Source organism: Melitaea cinxia, chromosome 9 (assembly GCF_905220565.1).
Source record: "Melitaea cinxia chromosome 9, ilMelCinx1.1, whole genome shotgun sequence".
NCBI lineage: Eukaryota > Metazoa > Arthropoda > Insecta > Lepidoptera > Nymphalidae > Melitaea > Melitaea cinxia.
The window spans coordinates 12,281,266-12,302,568 of NC_059402.1; the positions used below are offsets into that span (position 1 = coordinate 12,281,266).

Consider the following 21,303-nt stretch of genomic DNA (forward strand, 5'->3'; position numbering starts at 1 on the left):
TAATACAACGTAGATCGACGAGAAAAGCGTCAAGTAAAAACGCATTATTAGTTATAACTCGAAAAGTTATTGTTAGATCTCAAATAAATTTAAATGGGACCAAATGACACACACCACCTTTCGATTAAAAGAAAATTTGTCGAAATCGCTCCACTCAGTCAAAAGTTCTGAAGTAACATACATAAAAAAAATACATTCGAATTGAGAACCTCCTCCTTTTTTGGAAGTCGGTTAAAAAATTGTATGATGAGCATGAAGGCCTTATCCGGATAGTGTCCCTTCAATGCTCCGAAACAAACAATCAAGGAAAGATCAAGTCGTATAATAAAAAAATATTTATTTTTGCAAATGTCACTCGGTTTATCGGTATAAAACATATTGTTAATATAAAATGTTTATTGCTTCATATAAAAGGCGTTTCGACCGTATAAAAATATATACCGAAGCGACAAGTTGCTTTAAAAATAAATGTTCTGAAGTGCGACAAAAATCTCTTGACTATTTGAACCTCGGAAACATTGTTATAATCTAGCAAAATGGAATATTTATAGCCAAGTAGACTACAAGTTTTATCGGTTGATAATTTAATCGGTCAACTGTGTAATCAAATTTGTATTTACGCACGCCAATGAGTAAGTCGACCAACTATTTCGTTTTAAGACAATCTGTCACTATTAATTCACTTTCGTTGTTTTCTATAACAACTTTCCTGATTTAGTTAAAATCAGTTCTATTAATTTATCAGTAGATATATAACAATAACATATGATTGAGTCAATATTTCGATCAAAATTCACGTTAAGAAAAGTGAGTCGCGTTAAGAAGCTCATACTAACTAAGCTTAGCCATACTCCTTGACCAATGAAATCGCAGTGAATTAGAACTCTGTGTTCAAATTGACTAGTTAAAGTTAGCTATTCAAAGAGGCGATAAAATTTACGATTTAATCGATTTTAAAGGCAAGGAGCGTGGCTAAGCCGAGTGCCAGGGATGAATCACTATTTTCTTATCGAGAATCGACTATGTTTTAAAAATTGATAGTACTTCAAATACATTTATATAATATATAGTTTTATTAAGATTTCTTTAAAACATTTTCTGATAGCAAATCTATAGATTGTAAGGACTGCAGTGCGAAACAAACTAGTGCGTTATTAGTGTACTATAGACTATATTAAGCCAAGTATAAATTTGATTGTCTTTAAACATCTTCGTAACCAAAATTTTATATATAAACTTTTGGTATCACAGTTATTATGCATATGTTTAGTCTTTCTATATCATAAGTCTGTTTTAAACCAGATTGAACTAGCTTTTTTTTTTTTTTTTAATATATACATCTAGAAATTTCCATGATTCATTTATTCATATTGTCATGCTAGACTGTCATTGTAAAATTAATGATTTGCCTTTCTGTGCCTTTTATAATATTTTAAGCTGATTTGTTAAATAATTTGCACAGAGTAAATAACGTTTGAAGTAATTTTAATAAGAACTCTATAAAGAAGAAAAATATAGTTTATTAAAAAAAGCAAAACAAAAATTGTTTAATATCTGATATTTGGTATATAAACTGCCTCAGCAGATAAAAGAAAATGAAATGATTAAGTCCACAAACATTTTAGCTTCAAGATTTAAAAATAAAATAAAATCGTCATCTTTACATAAAAAATAAAAATATAATAATATAGCGTTTACACAAAATTGTGTAATCATGGTAGCGCCGTCCTTTACCAAAATATACGTAACAATTATATATTAATCTTTCTCAAAAGCGATACTCCATTTTGCTAGGAATTATTTTTTAATCTACTAACCTACTTCCAGAATATTCTTAACATTTCGTACTATTAGTTTCCGTCAGACTTTATTATAATATGCTCATCGTATCGTGAAGGTCTCTTCGGCTGGTACTTCGTAGTTTGTACCGTAAATTTCGTATGGGCCATAGCATCTGTAAATAAAATATTTACACATTATTATATAAATCACAGATTTTTTCTCAAAATTAAAATATTAAATTACCATCTTAAATTCCAGGTAATTTCGATTTATATAATGGCCAAGTTTGTTGCACAAAGAAATTTAGTAATCATAATATAATTTTTTAACTTACGAAATTTTTTAAGATTTTTTTTCTGCACATTAATTTGGAACAAAATTTACTATTTTATATAACTGTAAGGCTCTCTCTCGTACACTAATATATAACGTTGTATAGAAGTCAAGTTGTCTGAAGTTAATTATCAGTAAATCATGTCGAACGAATTATACTATATTCAATTAATATCGAAATAATGAAATAAGAACTGAAGGACTAACTTTCAAATTTCAGCCATAAATAGTTTACGATTCCAATAATTTCTTCCAACATTGGTCATATAGTATAGAGGTATATCATCATTCATCATTACAGCCTATACAGTCCACTGCTGGACATAGGCCTCCACAAGTTTACGCCAAAAATAACGTGAACTCATGTGTTTTGCCCATAGTCACCACGCTGGGCAGGCGGGTTGGTGAGATATATAATAGGTATATAATAGGTACATATACTAAAGACAGTGAGACTGCGTCCGTTTTGCCTGATTATCGAACCCACTCACCGCTCGTTGTTCGGCCCATACTCAAGCATCGGCTATGAGTCGAGCCCCGCGCTAGAGTAGAAAACGACGCACGGTGATTTCCACCAGCTACTAAATTGGACTACTTCATCTTGGTTCACTTGGATTATGCTGTAAAGCATCATTCTTTTATTCAATATATCTAATATATAAAATTCTCGTGTCATGGTGTTTAAACATTGAACTCCTCCGAAACGGCTCGACCGATTTTAATAAAATTTTGTGGGCATATCGGGTAGGTTTGAGAATCGGCCAACATCTATTTTTCATACCCCTAAGTTATAGGGGGGGGGGGGTTAAGCGGGTTAATAACATATATGGCAAAGAAACGTTTGCGGGGTCAGCTAGTTTCTCTATAAAATAAACTAAAATTTAAAAATAGTGTTCCTCCGTTGGCAGGTTGAGGACCAGAACGCCTCAGTGGTTGAGGTAGTATTATTATTCACATTAGTGTTTATAATTTATATTTCACTAAGCTATAGGCAATATTTCAACTACACAACGAAAAAAGTCTTACGTCATATCGTTGAATAAGAACCATCTAATTTCGTCCTTTTTATCCGGTACTCGAACGTATGAAACTAAATTTTTCGGATTGTCCTCGACACAGACAACTACAGCCGTTAAGTTGTATTCCTGTTCCGATCTTGTGGTTACCGGTTTCTTCTTATGCTTATTAATATCTGGTCGTATGTCTGTTGGTGAATCAGTCTAAAAAAGTATGTTTTTTTATTAGAATATACTTGAATCTGTTTAACCTTTTGACCGCCACGCCTCAAAACCATTCCCGTGCCCTGTACGCCAAGGCCTAAAATAAACAAAAATACCTACGAAAAAAATAGTGCTGCCAAGAGTCGTTATCGAGTACCACACAGTGACTTGTTTTTGCTGGTTTTTATGCAATAAATGACTACTTATATAATCTAGGAAGGTTTATTTTTTAATATTTTTCTTGTGTTATCTTGCACTCGTTATATATACTTACAACAACATAAATAAAAGACAAACATTACAAAAATAATCGTAATAAAGCACAACACTCTTTTCTATCGCCATGACGTCATTGTCACGACTGGACGACTACGGCGCAGCTGACCTACGGTTATGAAACTCTCTTTAGAGACGTGCTGTGTCGCACGCAAGGAAGCCGCAGGCTATATATCGATTTCGAATCGAATCGATATATACATGAAAAGTAATTTAGAAAAAAATTAACCGAATTCAAATTTGTAATTTTTTAACCGACTTCAAAAAAGGATGAGGTTACTCAATTCGACCGATTCGATATATATTTTATATTTTTTTATTTATGTTCGGGGATAACTTTGTCGTTTATGAAACGATTTTGATAATTCTTTTTTTGTTGGAAAGGAGATAACCCCGGTGTAGTACCATGCTAAGGAAACCAGGATTTGATAATGAGATCTCGAAAATCTGCTTAACTTTTACTGGGTGCACCGATTTTGATGATTTTTAATTTAATCGAAAGCCGATGTTTATCATGTGGTCACATATAAATTTCATTGAGATCTGATATCTACTTTTTGAGTAATCTTTGATAACGCGTAGTTACTTGACTATTTTTTCGTTGATCTACGTTGTATTACTCGTCGATGTAATTGAAGTTAGTTTTTTTCGTTTGCCTGCAAACACAATAAAAAAATAAAAATTATCAAAATCGGTACACCCAGTAAAAAGTTATTACGGATTTTCAAGAGTCCCTCGATTTCGCTGGAATCCCATCATCAGATCCTGGTTTCCTGGTTGTTACCAAACTAGGGATATCTTCTTTCCAACAAAAAAAGAATTATCAAAATCGGTACATCCAGTAGAAAGTTATGCGGTATAATACAACGTAGGTCGACGAAAAAGCGTCAAGTAAAAACGCATTATTAGATATAACTCGAAAAGTAGTTTTTCAGTAGATCTCAAATAAATTTAAATGGGACCAAATGACACACACCACCTTTCGATTAAAAAAAAATTGTCGAAATCGGTCCACACGATCAAAAGTTCTGATGTAAAATACATAAAAAAAATACAGTCGAATTGAGAACCTCCTCCTTTTTTAGAAGTCGGTTAAAAATGGAATATTTTTCTATTCACAGTTCCATCGTTGTCACGCCGCCATATTTCACTACGTCCTAGTTTGACCCAGGACGCGCTGTAATTGGTCGAAGCGTTACCACACGAATTAGTTTAGAATTCAAATTTTTATCGACACTGTTCCATAGTGCTCCGTGTTCCATTGTTCCTCAACTCAGTAGTTGATCCGATGAAGCAAATTAATATAATTGGTGCGGCCGATGCCAGCCTTAGTTTGAAAGAAATATTTACATGTGTTAAATATTTTTTTGCTTAGGTAGCAAATAGTACTAAAACAGTACTGAGTAAGTAGCAATATTTCAAATCAAATATTTCACGACACACGACACGACATGGGTCTCAGAAAAAAAGCTTTTATGAGGGTTAGAGATGATATTGATGCTGCCAGATGATTTTGATAATGAGAAAGAAAATCATAATTTCGCTCTTAGCCTCAGATAAAAAAAATGAAAAAAATATATTTTTTTAATTGTTAATTGTATATTATTAAAATCATCGACGCCTTCCAAAATGCGACGATGTTCTAAGGTATCGCTCGTCTTGCACTTCACTAGTTTTCTCGCTATTCGCTTATGACGTCATCAGCGTGTCGTCTATACTTGACAACGGCGTGTAGAGAACGGATTAATGACTACGCGCTAGAGATGCGCCAGATTTGAGATATCAGATTTATTATGGCGATTTTATTGATTTTAGTTGATTTGATTTTTTATTCATTTGCTATTTATGTGTTAGCTGATGATAGTTTTATGTTTTTTTCCTTTTGTTTTATTCAAATATCAAATTATTTATAGAAAATATAACACGTTTGAGTTGAATTTTGAATAGCTAATTGCAAAAATGACTTGTAATAATGATTTTTTTAAAGTGCAATAAAGAATATATAAATCATCTATACCATTTTGACTAGCCCGTTGGCGCAGTTTGTAGTGACTACAGGTCAGCAGGCCTTCTGCTCCGGAGGTTGTGGGTTTGATTCCCACCCCGAGTCTGGGTATAATATATATTTATTTATATATGTATTATTTATATGTATGCTTATCAAAAAAAATATATAGCTATACCAGTCAGTTGTTACCTATAACACAAGCATTAAGTTGCTTACTTTAGAAACAGATGATCGTGGGTGTATGTTGTAAATATTTATTTATTTATTATTTATTTATACCTCTTGCGTCACATCCCTAGCGGTCAACTATAGACGACTTCGGCGTTCTGGACAAATCATTTATGTGGAATAAGAATGCATGTTTTTATTTCAATGTTTGTCAGTACGTGTAGCTCTAAAAGACTTGTTTTTTATACTAAAATGTTGCGGGGATATTCTATTTTCATAAATGTTGAATTAAAATACTAGAAATATTTTTTTTATAATTTTATTTAATATTTTTGTGGTCCGGGTTTTTTGTCACCTATAGACGTCGCTGGCGCACAGGACTCGCGAGCCTTTGTCAAGTATAGGTGACTACGGCGGTCAAAAGGTTAATGATGATTGGAAAAATCGTGAATATTGAGCGAATTTTTTGTTGATCAAATACTATATTAAAATTTTAATAAAGATTTATATAGACGGGTATTGGATTACCATCACTGGCTGAAATCAATTGTTTTATTTACACTTTAATTTCGAAATGATTTTGTCGCCATTGCTTGTCGAATAATGCATTACGACGAGCCGTGGACATGGGGCCGGGCCGTTGTAGACAAGATAAAGGAAAAATTACGAAAAGCATAACTTTTTAATTACATCATGTTATAAAAATATATTTAATAATTTGGTTTATACAAAACCCTCAGTACGCGAGTTAGACTCGCCCTTGGCAGTTTTTTTTTTAAATAGCAGCATTTTCAACAATTAACCCTAGTTCTCCCATGTTTCTCCCAAGGTTTTAAAGATTTCTTTACGTTTATTATCGCCATAAACTAACCTTTTCATTAATAATAACCTCTCCATCAGATTGCAGTCGAATATGTAACTGATGTGGCAAAACACAATTGCTTTCCTGCGATGAATTCTTCAGAGAGTTACATTGTTGCGTTGATGTTGGTCTATGAACGAAATATATTTGTTATTTATTAGAGTTTTATAAATGTTTCTTTATTTTAGATCACGACTCAGCCTGCAACACCCCACTGCTGGGCATAGACCTCTTTGTCCATATAGGAGAACGAAGCCTATGGCCAGCAGTGTTCTCTATATGAGATTTTTTTTCCCTATCTTATCTTACCTTTCCGGGTGTTTAAACCGACAACCAGGTCTCGCACAATGTGAACCGTAACGACAAGGCTTACTCGTTCCAGGTCTTTTTGAAACTTCCAACTAAAATAATATAATATAACAGATTAATATATTTCGTTCAATAGTCAATTTCACAGTCATCGACCAAAGCGTAGTATTAAGTTTCGCCATTTTCCACGAAGTGCATTCTTACGGTAAAGTGTCTAACTCATCGAATCGAATAAAAAATTACTGATTTAAAAAAATTAAAAGAAAAAAAATCGTTACAAAAGGGATGTTTTTTCTCTTTTTAACTCGATACTCTCTGCTTAGAATCAAATCATGCAAAATTACAATCTGTTAATATCTAAGATTTTTATTTTTGTGTTACCCACATTAGGAATTCTAAACATAATCTGTTAGATTTAATATTTACTTAAATATACTTTTAAATCGATTTCAAATCTCTCTTAAATTGTAATATTATATTTCATATCGTAATAATTTAAGTCACCAATTTTTTTACATCATTTTGACGTTTTCACATGCCTTGTCAAACTGATTTAGATAAATAAATCTTGTAAATGTGACAGCATATTTTTACCACTTCTTTTTGGACACCCTTCGCCCAGTAAGCCTTCTCCTGAGCTGTCACACCACCACAATTGATGGCCAAGATTGGAGGCAACCTGAAAAAGGATAAAAGTTGAGATATTAGAGATTTTAAGAACTATAATTGCTTGACTATTTTTTTTAAATGGAGAGAAATTACCAACTTTATACATAGTTTTTTAGTAGTTACTGTTGTTTTGTAAGTTTGTGTATAATGTATAAATCCAATTAAAAAGTGGGCAAGACGTTCAATATAAATCGCCACCTATGAGCATTGCAGGTATCAGGGAAGTTATAATCGTGACTTAGTAAGTTAGTAAGCCTTCATCGCTGGCGTAGCTCTACTAACCCGCAGGCGTCCTTCTTGCACTGCGTGACTCTAATTAGTGCGCGCCACCTGATTACTTCAGATCGCCCTGGTTGCACTAATTAAACTAATTGCACTAGCTACACTAATTACTTGCATAAGTTGGGTGTGGTATGTCGGTAACCTTCATCCCGCTATTGCCGGGTGTAGTTGAAAACTGATTATTGGTAGCGAAAGCGCAATAGGGTGTTCCTTACTCTCCATTTAACAAGCGAGGGGCAAGGCTTCCAACATTCGATTCTGAGCGGGCCCCAAAATATGGTGAGAAAAGAAAATAGCCGAGAAAGCGCGCAGAAGTGAAGGGATAATTTAAACGCGGGCCGTTTGAGTCGAACCCAGCTTTCTGCGATACGATGATGAGTACGATCCGACGGCCGAGGTCGGACCGCTCGATGCTTCCTGCGTGCAATGTTTTATCGGGATGCGGAAGAGAGCTGGCGAAAGGCCCGACCTCGTGCGTGCCAAAGTAGGAAGAACGGTCGAGTGGCCCTTTCGATGAAACTCTAGAGCCAAGCACGCTTCGCACTGGTTCGCGAGAATACATTTCCTATCGTTGAAATTTTTTTTTAAAAATAAGCCATAGTTGCACAAGCGGCACGCAAGGCACCTGAGGATCCGGCCGCGCTGCGTGGTGGGCGTGAAGCGCGCGCAGCGCTCGCACCAGGCGGGCGTGGCGCGGCGCGCGGCCAGCGACGCGCGCACCAGCTCCACGAACCCGCGCGCGCCCTCCGCGTACTGCAGCGCGCACGCCAGCGCCGCCGACTCGCGCTCCTCCTGCGGCCGCGACACACTTGTACTCACACGCACACACACGCACTCACTAACACGCACCAGCTCCACGAACCCGCGCGCGCCCTCCGCGTACTGCAGCGCGCACGCCAGCGCCGCCGACTCGCGCTCCTCCTGCGGCCGCGACACACTTGTACTCACACGCACACACACGCACTCACTAACACGCACCAGCTCCACGAACCCGCGCGCGCCCTCCGCGTACTGCAGCGCGCACGCCAGCGCCGCCGACTCGCGCTCCTCCTGCGGCCGCGACACACTTGTACTCACACGCACACACACGCACTCACTAACACGCACCAGCTCCACGAACCCGCGCGCGCCCTCCGCGTACTGCAGCGCGCACGCCAGCGCCGCCGACTCGCGCTCCTCCTGCGGCCGCGACACACTTGTACTCACACGCACACACACGCACTCACTAACACGCACCAGCTCCACGAACCCGCGCGCGCCCTCCGCGTACTGCAGCGCGCACGCCAGCGCCGCCGACTCGCGCTCCTCCTGCGGCCGCGACACACTTGTACTCACACGCACACACACGCACTCACTAACACGCACCAGCTCCACGAACCCGCGCGCGCCCTCCGCGTACTGCAGCGCGCACGCCAGCGCCGCCGACTCGCGCTCCTCCTGCGGCCGCGACACACTTGTACTCACACGCACACACACGCACTCACTAACACGCACCAGCTCCACGAACCCGCGCGCGCCCTCCGCGTACTGCAGCGCGCACGCCAGCGCCGCCGACTCGCGCTCCTCCTGCGGCCGCGACACACTTGTACTCACACGCACACACACGCACTCACTAACACGCACCAGCTCCACGAACCCGCGCGCGCCCTCCGCGTACTGCAGCGCGCACGCCAGCGCCGCCGACTCGCGCTCCTCCTGCGGCCGCGACACACTTGTACTCACACGCACACACACGCACTCACTAACACGCACCAGCTCCACGAACCCGCGCGCGCCCTCCGCGTACTGCAGCGCGCACGCCAGCGCCGCCGACTCGCGCTCCTCCTGCGGCCGCGACACACTTGTACTCACACGCACACACACGCACTCACTAACACGCACCAGCTCCACGAACCCGCGCGCGCCCTCCGCGTACTGCAGCGCGCACGCCAGCGCCGCCGACTCGCGCTCCTCCTGCGGCCGCGACACACTTGTACTCACACGCACACACACGCACTCACTAACACGCACCAGCTCCACGAACCCGCGCGCGCCCTCCGCGTACTGCAGCGCGCACGCCAGCGCCGCCGACTCGCGCTCCTCCTGCGGCCGCGACACACTTGTACTCACACGCACACACACGCACTCACTAACACGCACCAGCTCCACGAACCCGCGCGCGCCCTCCGCGTACTGCAGCGCGCACGCCAGCGCCGCCGACTCGCGCTCCTCCTGCGGCCGCGACACACTTGTACTCACACGCACACACACGCACTCACTAACACGCACCAGCTCCACGAACCCGCGCGCGCCCTCCGCGTACTGCAGCGCGCACGCCAGCGCCGCCGACTCGCGCTCCTCCTGCGGCCGCGACACACTTGTACTCACACGCACACACACGCACTCACTAACACGCACCAGCTCCACGAACCCGCGCGCGCCCTCCGCGTACTGCAGCGCGCACGCCAGCGCCGCCGACTCGCGCTCCTCCTGCGGCCGCGACACACTTGTACTCACACGCACACACACGCACTCACTAACACGCACCAGCTCCACGAACCCGCGCGCGCCCTCCGCGTACTGCAGCGCGCACGCCAGCGCCGCCGACTCGCGCTCCTCCTGCGGCCGCGACACACTTGTACTCACACGCACACACACGCACTCACTAACACGCACCAGCTCCACGAACCCGCGCGCGCCCTCCGCGTACTGCAGCGCGCACGCCAGCGTCGCCGACTCGCGCTCCTCCTGCGGCCGCGACACACTTGTACTCACACGCACACACACGCGCTCACTAACACGACCAGCTCCACGAACCACACACACCACGAAACACACATACACACTTACACGAACAAGCACACATACACACACCCACGCACACGCGCATGAGCACGAGCACGCGCGCTCATGCAAGCACCCACACTCACCCACATATGCTTACTCGTACATACTGTACTGACGTACGCACTGTTATACCCGGGTTCTGCAAGTGGAATTGCTGAGTCCTGTGACGCTACCGCGTCAGCAATATTGTCATATGATCATTTTTAGAACCTTTAGTAGTCAGTCTAATCCCATTTCCCGAAGGCATCGGCTGCCTAAGGATTTAATAATATTCCATTTCTAAATCCTATTCTAGTTCAAGTGAATAAATATAGTTAATGTGAATAAGTATAATAAACTTTTAATAAATAACAATAATTTTTTTTTTTTAAAACTAAATTACTATATCCGTTTTAACAGCACGCAGGCACATGTACAGACGAGCTCAAACGAAACATTGAAAAAGTAAACCATTTGAGTAAAATATACTTAATTACAAACCTCTTTGTTACACTTCATACACTTGTTAACTTGCTGTCGTCCGATAGCGAATAGTTGCGATATCTCAGATTCCTCGTTATCAGCTTGCCGGCTATTTGTTTCAGTACTTTCATTATGTAAGTGGTTTGTTTCCGGCGTGCCTAAAAATATAAGGTAAAATGTAATGCAATACAAGACATAAGCCTGACTTAAATAGAATAAATTAAATAAATAAATAAATAACAGACTTAATAAAATCGCACCTACCCTCGTCGTGGTTATTCCGCCATTGTTCCTCATCCAACTCATCTTCATACTCCGAGGGGCCCAGGAACTCGAGCTCATTATTATATGGATACTCGTATTGTCCATTCATTTGTCTTGTGTTATTGATTCTAGGTTTGGGAGTACTTGTATTTTGTGCTAGGAAGGCCATTTCTTTTTCTTTTTTACGTGTATCGAGTATTTCATAGTGTATTTGATGAAGGATGAACCGGTTCCAACTCTGAAATGAACATTTAGATTTGTAAAATTAAAAAAAAAGATTACCAAATTAAATATATAATTAAATATATAATAAGCTCAACCAGCAACAACTCTATCGCAAACGTGATTAATAGTCTCGCTTCATACCTCTACGAGCGGTTAAGGTCGACCTTATATACCACGGAACCCTAGCGAAATTGTACAAACCCGGTACCTATATTACCGAGGTCGACATGTTTATCCCTGAACCAAAACGAATCTGCATAAATAATGCGAAAGTTGCCGCAAATCATGTATAGTATTGAGCCGGAGTGACACTAGAGCCGGAGCACCAGCCAGCCACCAGCCACCAGCCACCAGCCACCAGCCACCAGCCACCAGCCTCCAGCACCTGTATGAGCGCGGCGAGGTCGGGCGGGCGCTCGGCGCGCTCGGGCAGGATGAGGCCGAGCGCCGCGGCCTCGGGCACGGTGCGGAAGGCGCGCAGGAAGTTGCTGGCGGCGCACGCCGAGCCGCCCGAGCGGTCCAGCGTGCGGAACAGGAAGCCTGCGGAACACGAACAGTCGGAACTTATGGTACTTTCCACTCATTTTATTAGTTAAGAAATTAAACCGGAAGTCACAATTCTAATTAAAAAATATACGCTTCAGCCTGTAATATCCCACAACTGGGACCCCCAGATCCTTCTACTACCCCATGTAGGAGAAGGATCAGAGCTTAATCGACCACGCTGCTCCAATGCGGGTCGGCGGATTAAAAAATATATTCCTAGGAATTTTTTTCAGATAGTAGAAATAAAACTTACCCAATTCGCAACTGAGACAAAATTCTTTTGCGCAAGTGTGCGCCAACAACGTTGCCTTCAATGGTGGAATGTAGTATAGCACCTGCACAGTAAATTTATCTAATTTAAAATAATAAAATACCACATACGATTTTGGAATTATCTCAACATAAATTTAAAGTTTTTATTAAAAAAAAATTAATAGATAAAGCTTATTACTCGGTGCAGGATTACATAGTTGACTTAGTGATGCTGTATTTCATGCAACATGTTTCTAATTTTGTTCTAAAACACAGTTTATATATTAATTTCAAAAGAGTAACTGCGGAGTTTCTTGCCGATTCCTCTCTGCAGAATCTACATTCCGAATCGGTGGTAGCTTCACTTTTACAAAAATAATAATTAATTTCTAAAGTTTTAATATGTAAAATGACGATTCGAAAGTGCTCTTGGAGCTTACTTGAATAAAGCTATTTTTGATTTTGATTTTTAATTTTGACGATGTAAAATATAAATCGCAATGATAGATGAGTGTGTGACATTTATGTAAGGCGATTATCAATGTAAGTTAGTATTATTCCCAACTTAATAGATTACCTGTAACATTGCGTTGCAATAGGAATTCGGAACTGTCGATTCAAGACCAGGCAAGCCCGTCCTATTTATAACTACCTCGTCTTCACTTGGCACTAATTTATTGAAACGCATTTCAGACTGAAAATAAAAAAATTACATATATGTATGTCTGTCTCCATTTTTATATTACAAGCCAAGTATTTTTCTGCTAATTATAAAAACACCTACTTTCAAGTAATGTCTAGGAATTGGCTGGACATTAATATTGGCATCGTTCTTCTTCAATTCATCTAAATTGTCTTCAACGTAGGGCATCTGTAATTATGTATGAAAGTTTATCAAAAAATAAGTACAATGTGTTCTAAGAAAGTACAACGTAATTTAAAAAATAAGTCTTTTAGTGGTTATTAAACAAACTTGATACTTAAAGAATTCATATAGTTCTTTAAGTATGAAACTCAGTTTAGATATGTATAATAGTGATTTCAGTATATTACAGCAATAATTTATCAAACACTGAACCCGTCTATTGTGATATTAGAAGTATATAAAGTATTTTACCTCGTTTCGTCTATGAGTCTTTGGATTTGGAGCGTAACCGATTGGACCCTGCATCTTCATAGTTTTTAAGACTTCAGGATCAATTGGCTTTGGTTTCCTGAAATTGTAAAATAGTCGTTGATTACAGACATAAAACTGCTTAAGTGTGTATTTTCCAAACTTTTTTTCTTAAAAAATGAAAAGAAAATAGATACATTAGATAATAATAGCAAACACTAATTATTAAATTACTACTAGTCCAATCTGATTTCACACTAAACGAAAAGGTTTATAATGGTTGTGACTAAGTTACTGTTATGATTTGTAATAACTAGCTATCAATGCTGCTCTGAGCAACCTCTAGGTATACCCTAAAAATGACAGAATTTATCAGTTTTTTAATCACTTACTTCGAAGATTTTACATCTACTAAATAAGCTTATCCTTAACTAAAATATTTGGTCTTAGGAGAATCTTGTCAATCCCAACTCTAAACTGATAATACAAAAAATAAATAATATAATGATCAACAATTTTCTTTTAACTTCAAAAAGGAGGAGGTTCCCAATTCGATATGTTTGTTCTTCAATTAAACAGCAGCTTACCTATAAACTTTCTTAAAGAATTCAGGTGGTAACTCGTTGAACCATCTCGTACCGGACGCAAGGGGAGGTAAAGGTACAGATGAGAATTGGAATGTTGTATCGTTAAAACTGACAGCTGGCAGTTCAGGTACTGGGTCTGCAAATTCAGTTGCCCTAAAAGTACAAATTTTTATTTTTTGACAAATATTTATTCATACTTTCAAGAATAATTGGCATAAATTATACCAAGGTTGATAAAATTCTAGACAGGACTTTAATATCCCAATTCATCATTTCATTCATTATTTCAGCCTATCACAGTCCACTGTTGGACCTAGGCTTCCACAAGTGTTTTGCCCTTAGTCACCACGCAACAATCAACAGTCAACAATATCCCAATTATTCTTACTAAAACTGATGACATTTAGAAATTTTAGTGCATGCAATGAACTTTCCCCTCTAGAAGATTTTTTTCTTCTCGAGAGTCTGGAAAGGTTGACCCAACTTTGTTCTAACTTTACGTATAGGCTTTACTATCCTTTGATTAGAAATTAAATAAACGTCAAATATTACTCTATACCTAGAAAAATTGTTAAAATGCGGTTCGTGATTATGTTGAGCCGAGAATAAATGTAGATGACCCGACTGATCACCAAACACGAGAGCTTGACTAGTAGAAGAGACGTCCATGACGCTGCATTGGGAATTTTGGGTGTCGACCTGAAAAATTATATTATATATCATGGAACTAAACGTTTTATAGCCTACTAGCTTTTACCCACGGCTTCGCCCGCATTGATTTTTTTTAAATAAAAAGTATCATATGTTACTTCTAATAACTCTAAGAATATGTGTACAAAGTTTCATGATGATCAATTAAGTAGTTTTCGCGTGAAAGCGTAACAAACAAACAAACTTACATTCACATTTATAATATTATTAGTAGGGATAACTTTCTTTGATCAATAAGCTGTTACGATTTTTTTTTATTGGACCCGAACATCCAAATGTTTGCGCGTTATACAAAATACACATAAATCTAAATTTAGAGAACGCTATATCAAATTGGGCAATATAGCATACTTTCGTCTAATTTAATCCCAATATGAAGAAGCGGATAAGCCACAGCAAAGAGGTACATTAGGTTGTTTTTTCCGAAGATATTATCAATGCCGAGAGAAGTGTGTTATTCTTTTATATTAAAATGTATTATATAGTGTGTTCAACGAAAGGAGATACAAGACGTAAACAATGTCCATCATTTACTCGTAGCGACGACGAAACAAACAAAATATAGTCTATCTCTTTCTATCTTGTTTATTTGCTATCTGCTGCACGGCTCTCGGCTAGGGACAGGCAAGGTCAAATGAGACTACAGATGTGTTTGAAAACATTCGGACGGCCCTTTGATTTTGTAGTTATTTATTTTTATTTCCTTCCGTGTCCTGAAGCAATACATAGAATAAATAAATATACATTCAAGAATAACTAATTGCTCGTTTAGATAATATAATTATATAAGATTTAATACTTTTTAAACAGTAATTATCAAAATATAAATTTATTTAACATTTTAAAAATTTGTGCAAGTAAAAAAGGTTACAAAACCCTGCATATGCGAATATGTCAAGTCATTCGACTTGACATTTGGTTTGTTTACATCTGGTATCTCCTTTTGTTGAACACACTGTAGATAGATAGTAACATTCATTTACTCTATATACTGAAATTTTAAGGCAGATTATGCGGGACATTGCTAGTTTTGGTACAGAGATCTAGACTTACCTGAAAAACAGATTGATATTCAGACTCATGGGCTCCATTAACGTGGAACAAAGTGACATGACCATCTCCAGCTAAAGCAACGGCTCTACCAGAAACGGCCGGTACAAAATGCAACAACAACGGTGGTGATACTGTGGGTATAGACCAAGCCGCTTTGCCTTTCACTCTACGGACGTCCCATACCAGTACATATGGCTCTGGTACTGCAACTGTTGCCCTAGAAGTTATCAGGATAATATGATAAACAAAAAGTTTACGTTTTTAGTCAATCACAAAATAGTATATGATGATGTTGAATTACAAATAAATACTTTTTCTTTCAGGTGCTTATTGGACTTGGCTGGGCAATAAAGTAATAGTTAGGAATATAATATTATACTATAAAGTTATAATTGTAAATAAAACATTTTTTTTCCTTTTAAGCTTTATTCTTATGTTTTTGTTATATGTTACTGTGTGCAATAAAGTTATTTATTATTATTATTATTATTGTAATAAATAATACATAATTATAATTGCAATATAAAAGCAAACAATAACTACCCACTACGCACTAACCCAATCTAATCAATTTATATTATCAAGTATTATTGTAACTAGTTATTTTACTAGGAAAGAGTTACCATGAGTCACAAAATTACAAGCGCATTGTTGATCTATATTTATTTACTTATTTATTAATAGATCTTAACTCCTTACAAGATCTTTGGCTACTATACTCACCACAGTAACACTACAATAATAATACTTGAAAGGAGAATTATTTATCTGTGTTGTTCATATGAAAAAAAAGGATTAACACTTGCGATTGAGTAAATCCACATGTGATCAAATGATCGCCTTGCATGTCTAAATCAGACAGACAAGCAGTATGTGCTCTGAAAGTATGTTCCGCTTTTCCAGGACACCGTATATCTCTTAATGAAACAACGCCGTTTGCGCTTCCACACGCGGCTAACGATCCTCCCCCACTTCGTATTACGGCACAACCCTCTTCCGGCACTTTCTGGAGAGAAAAAAACAAGAGATTTTCCTTGATTTTCGGTAGAAAAGCGCCTTTGAAAGGAAAAAATTCTCTGTTTCATCTAAAAGACTGAGTTTTAGAAGCAAAGTGACGCTATAATGATGTTGAAATTATCAAAGCACAGATATATCATAAAAATCTGTTTAATTGATTAATAATAAATTAATTAAAATCCAATTAAAGCTTTTAGGTTTCTAAAATAACCGACTAATCGCTCGAACTAACTTAGCAAAACCTTTAACAGTTAATGAAACAGTTTAATACCTAAAACAACATAAGGCCACTAATTCTTTACAAAAGTTATTATACACATTATTACATTTCTGTACAAATAATTTAACATTTTTTTTTAAGTATGTAACAAATAAGTAAAACAGTTAAAAATTATCGCGTATTCGTCGACGACAGAAGTCACATTACCCTGTACCTATCTTTTGGTAGAAATTTTCAAATGCACATATTTTCATATCTTCAAAACTATAACCCTTTTTTTAATAATAACCGTGGAGTTTCTTGTCATTTTCTCTGCAGAATCTTTATCCTTAATTGATGATATTTTCACATTATCCGTAATCTATTAAAGATTAATATAATTGTAATAAGAAATTTTTGATTTTGAATAAATAAATATAAAGCTTTAAGTACTGTAAAATCTTTAATTGTATAAGTGGTTTTAAATCCACTGCAGTATTTAACTTTAAGTAAAAGTAAGTATGAGTAGTTCTTACAATTGTATTATTTCGGTTGCATGTTCTAATGTTAGGACTTAATTGTGTTTAGTTTTTGTAGGTAACCTATTTTTTGTCATGCGACATTACATGCATAGTTCAATTTAGATTGGTATAATTATATTTAATATTAGATTCCACCTATGGATTTATTCACAAGAGACTAGGAGAAACACTGTTTGAACAGATATACATTTATGCTATACTAGCTAGCCTCACTTTAGCAACACTTATTTTTATTGATGCTCCACACCCATTGGTCTTAGCTGATGTTATATATGATACACAATAGTATTTCTCAATAAACATTTGAATGTTTTCCCTTTGAAACGGAAGTTACTAAGATTAACGAGTTCAACCAAACAAACCCTTCAGTCCTATAATATTAGTATAGATTAACACTTTTAACAATTTACTTTGTCAGTAATAAAAATAAGTTTAAAAAATAAAATTTGCTTACTATCACAGTCTCAATCATCTTGTTGATGTCTAATTCTAAAAGTTTGTCTTGGTGTCCACCTATTAAAAACTTGTGCGAGTTTACTTGAAATAGACACTGCATATCTACCATGTTAGAGGATCTGTCAAAAGAAAAAGTTATTATTTTATTTAATACTCCTCAAAATAAATCTAGTCTTTAAATGAAAAAAAGTTTTTTACTGTAAAATAGTTATAGAATTTATTTTACATAGAAGTTCAATAAATCTACAATCATTGGCAAAAAGCTGATAGAGCCATAGTTTTTAAAGAAGAAGAATAAACCTATATTTCCTGTGTATATTCTTTACATTGCTATGTAAGATCGTCACTTCAGCCTATCACAGACCACTGCTGAACATAGGCCTCCACAATTTCGCGCCAAAAACGGCGTGAACTCATGTGTGTTGCCCAGTCACCACACTGGGCCGGCGGGTTGGTGACCGTAAGATAGCTAAACAGAAAGCTATTTTGAAGGCATAATCTGCTAGACTTTTGAAATTATATGAATTGTATTTTAAATTTTCAAAGGCATATTCAGGCATTTTTAATATGCATATATGTTTGTGTCTAAACTTACTTATGTGTGTGCTTGGGTATGCCCCTACGTATTTGATGTCTTAGAGATGTTTTAGTGAGACAATAAATACCATTATCCAATGTCAGAATATCTCTGACTTCCTCAGAGTGGTGAATTTGGAATGATGTATATTTTTGCATGTTTGGTCCATAGTATGATGTTACGTGACCCTAAAATATTACAAAAGTATTCATTTTGTCACTGTCTACATCTTTTATAATTATAACTACATAAAGCATAGTTTAATTCTTAAGCTTTGTGCATGCAAAATAAGAACATATTTATGATATTACGTGACCCTAAAATATTACAAAGTATTCATTTTATCACTGTCTACATCTTTTATAATTATAACTACATAAAGCATAGTTTAATTCTTAAGCTTTGTGCATGCAAAATAAGAACATATTTATGATATTACGTGACCCTAAAATATTACAAAGTATTCATTTTATCACTGTCTACATCTTTTATAATTATAACTACATAAAGCATAGTTTAATTCTTAAGCTTTGTGCATGCAAAATAAGAACATATTTTTTCAGTATAAAAAAAACACCGTTACATATAAGATGAGGAATGTTAAACCAACTGGCTTTCTTTATTAAATATAATGGAATATCAATGTCAAAAAGTTTTGCTTTATCATTAAACCTTAAACCTAGCAAGAACAATAAAATTATTAGTAGTGTATATATAATCATAAAATAATTCCTTAAAAATTTGTGTTATAATTTTTTAAACATTGACAAACTTTCTCTCTCTTTTTATAATTCTTTTCTTTCAGTATGTCTTTAAATTAAAGGAAATCAATATTCATGTATAAAAATTTAAAAATGGGTACTTTTATATTTAATAATTTAAAAATAATAAATATGGATTTCACAACACAACTGTAAAATTCTGTTAAACTTTTCAAAAATGTATATAGTATTCATCACTTTAATTATAAATAAAAAAATTACATTTTGTTTGCAAAAAGAATTATATATCAGTAGTCAAAATTTTCCGCCGCGCCGCTTTGGTGCAACGGTTACAGCCATGGATCGTACCTGTTACGCTGGCGGTTGCGGTTTGATCTCCGCACATGACAAACATTTATATTGGCCATACAGGTGTTTGCCGTGGTCTGGGTGTTTGTGCAGTCCTTGTGGATCTCCCCACCATGCCTCGGAGAGCACATTAAACCGTCGGTACCGGTTGTTATCATGTACACCTGATAGCGATCGTTACTCATAGTAGGGAATATATCTGCCAACCCGCATTGGAGCGGCATGGTGGATTAAGCTCTGATCCTTCTCCTATATGGGGAAAGAGGCCTATGCCCAGTAGTGGGATAATACAGGCTGAAGCGAGTCAAAATTTTCACCCACTTACCCCTTGGTTACCCATCCATATCAATTCCTCATACTTATCAAACACAGAGGCTGAGACACCAAAACGATCACCTCCATCAACAAGCACTGTACTCCGAACCTCATATTCAGCCTCTTGACTCCTTAGGATATATGGTTGAGAATATTTTGCTTGAAATTGATCTGTAAATTACCAATAAGAGCTATACCTTATATTTCAGATACATTATACGATTATATTAAAAACTACCTGTACCCTGTTGCATCATTAAATTAGGTTGGCAGTACATAGTAGTAATCAATTAAGTAAATTATTAAGTGAACACATAGTAATGACGATATTAAACTTAGCTTCTACACAAAATATCTACATAAAACATTTAAGTTACATTCCAGGAGTACAACTGTAATATCTGATGCCATATTTTGTGGAGTAGATTTTCCCTAATACACAACACAACATACAAACAGAGACACATATCCAAAAATAATTGTTTTCACTTCTATTGCTCTCTTGTGACCCTTAAAATAAGCTTTCCCTAAATATATGTCATGTACAAATATTCACTAGTTACAACAATATCATATGTAGATATCACTAATTGTTTGTTTTTAGCAAGTATAAAGTAGAATAATTAAAACTTTAGTATTTTCCTTAAGTTAAAAGGCACTAAATTTAAAAATGTAATCATAACTTTTTAATAATTATAATGCGAATCAGAACATTTTTATCACTTAAACATATCTCGAAATTATTCGAAATAGTACACTTATTATTGTTTTCCGTTTATTTATACGATTTTTAAATTATTTATGAATATTGACACGAATCAAACGATTTATAATAGCAACGATTAAGAATAACGTCGAAGGAGGTACGTCTTCACTTTTGGGGTATATATTTAATTTTTACTTCGAATTATTTAATTTTGTAATTTTGTAATATTTAAATAAATCTAAGTAGTAAAAATTTACGTATTAATTTTCCAATAATTGGTACAAAGCACTCACCATCCATTAAATGTTCCTGCACACCGAGATCGGTGTAATGGAACTCCATGGCTTTAAATTGTAAATATTTTTAAAACATTTGAATAAGAATCATTTATGTGGTATTATTTTTAAACAAAACAGTAAAATTAAATATACATTTAGAAAATACCAAACTTGACAAACTCGCACTGTTTTCT

General features: G+C 37.1%; 1 protein-coding gene across 1 annotated transcript; it reads right to left on the reverse strand.

The window, feature by feature from the left end:
- Window positions 1-1,500: 1,500 nt before the first annotated feature.
- Window positions 1,501-21,173, reverse strand: LOC123656150 (PAN2-PAN3 deadenylation complex catalytic subunit PAN2). The gene is made up of 22 exons (XM_045591858.1): window positions 21,125-21,173; window positions 20,136-20,296; window positions 18,759-18,928; window positions 18,162-18,282; window positions 16,756-16,955; window positions 15,950-16,166; window positions 14,631-14,884; window positions 14,186-14,338; window positions 13,602-13,698; window positions 13,269-13,355; window positions 13,062-13,178; window positions 12,486-12,567; window positions 12,072-12,226; window positions 11,465-11,699; window positions 11,216-11,379; window positions 8,535-8,701; window positions 7,556-7,637; window positions 6,959-7,050; window positions 6,659-6,779; window positions 3,142-3,335; window positions 2,607-2,735; window positions 1,501-1,954 (listed from the first exon to the last, which is right to left on the reverse strand). Exons 1-21 carry the CDS (start codon window positions 21,171-21,173, stop codon window positions 2,639-2,641), a joined length of 3,015 nt encoding a protein of 1,004 aa, XP_045447814.1. The 3' UTR covers window positions 1,501-1,954; window positions 2,607-2,638.
- Window positions 21,174-21,303: the final 130 nt, after the last annotated feature.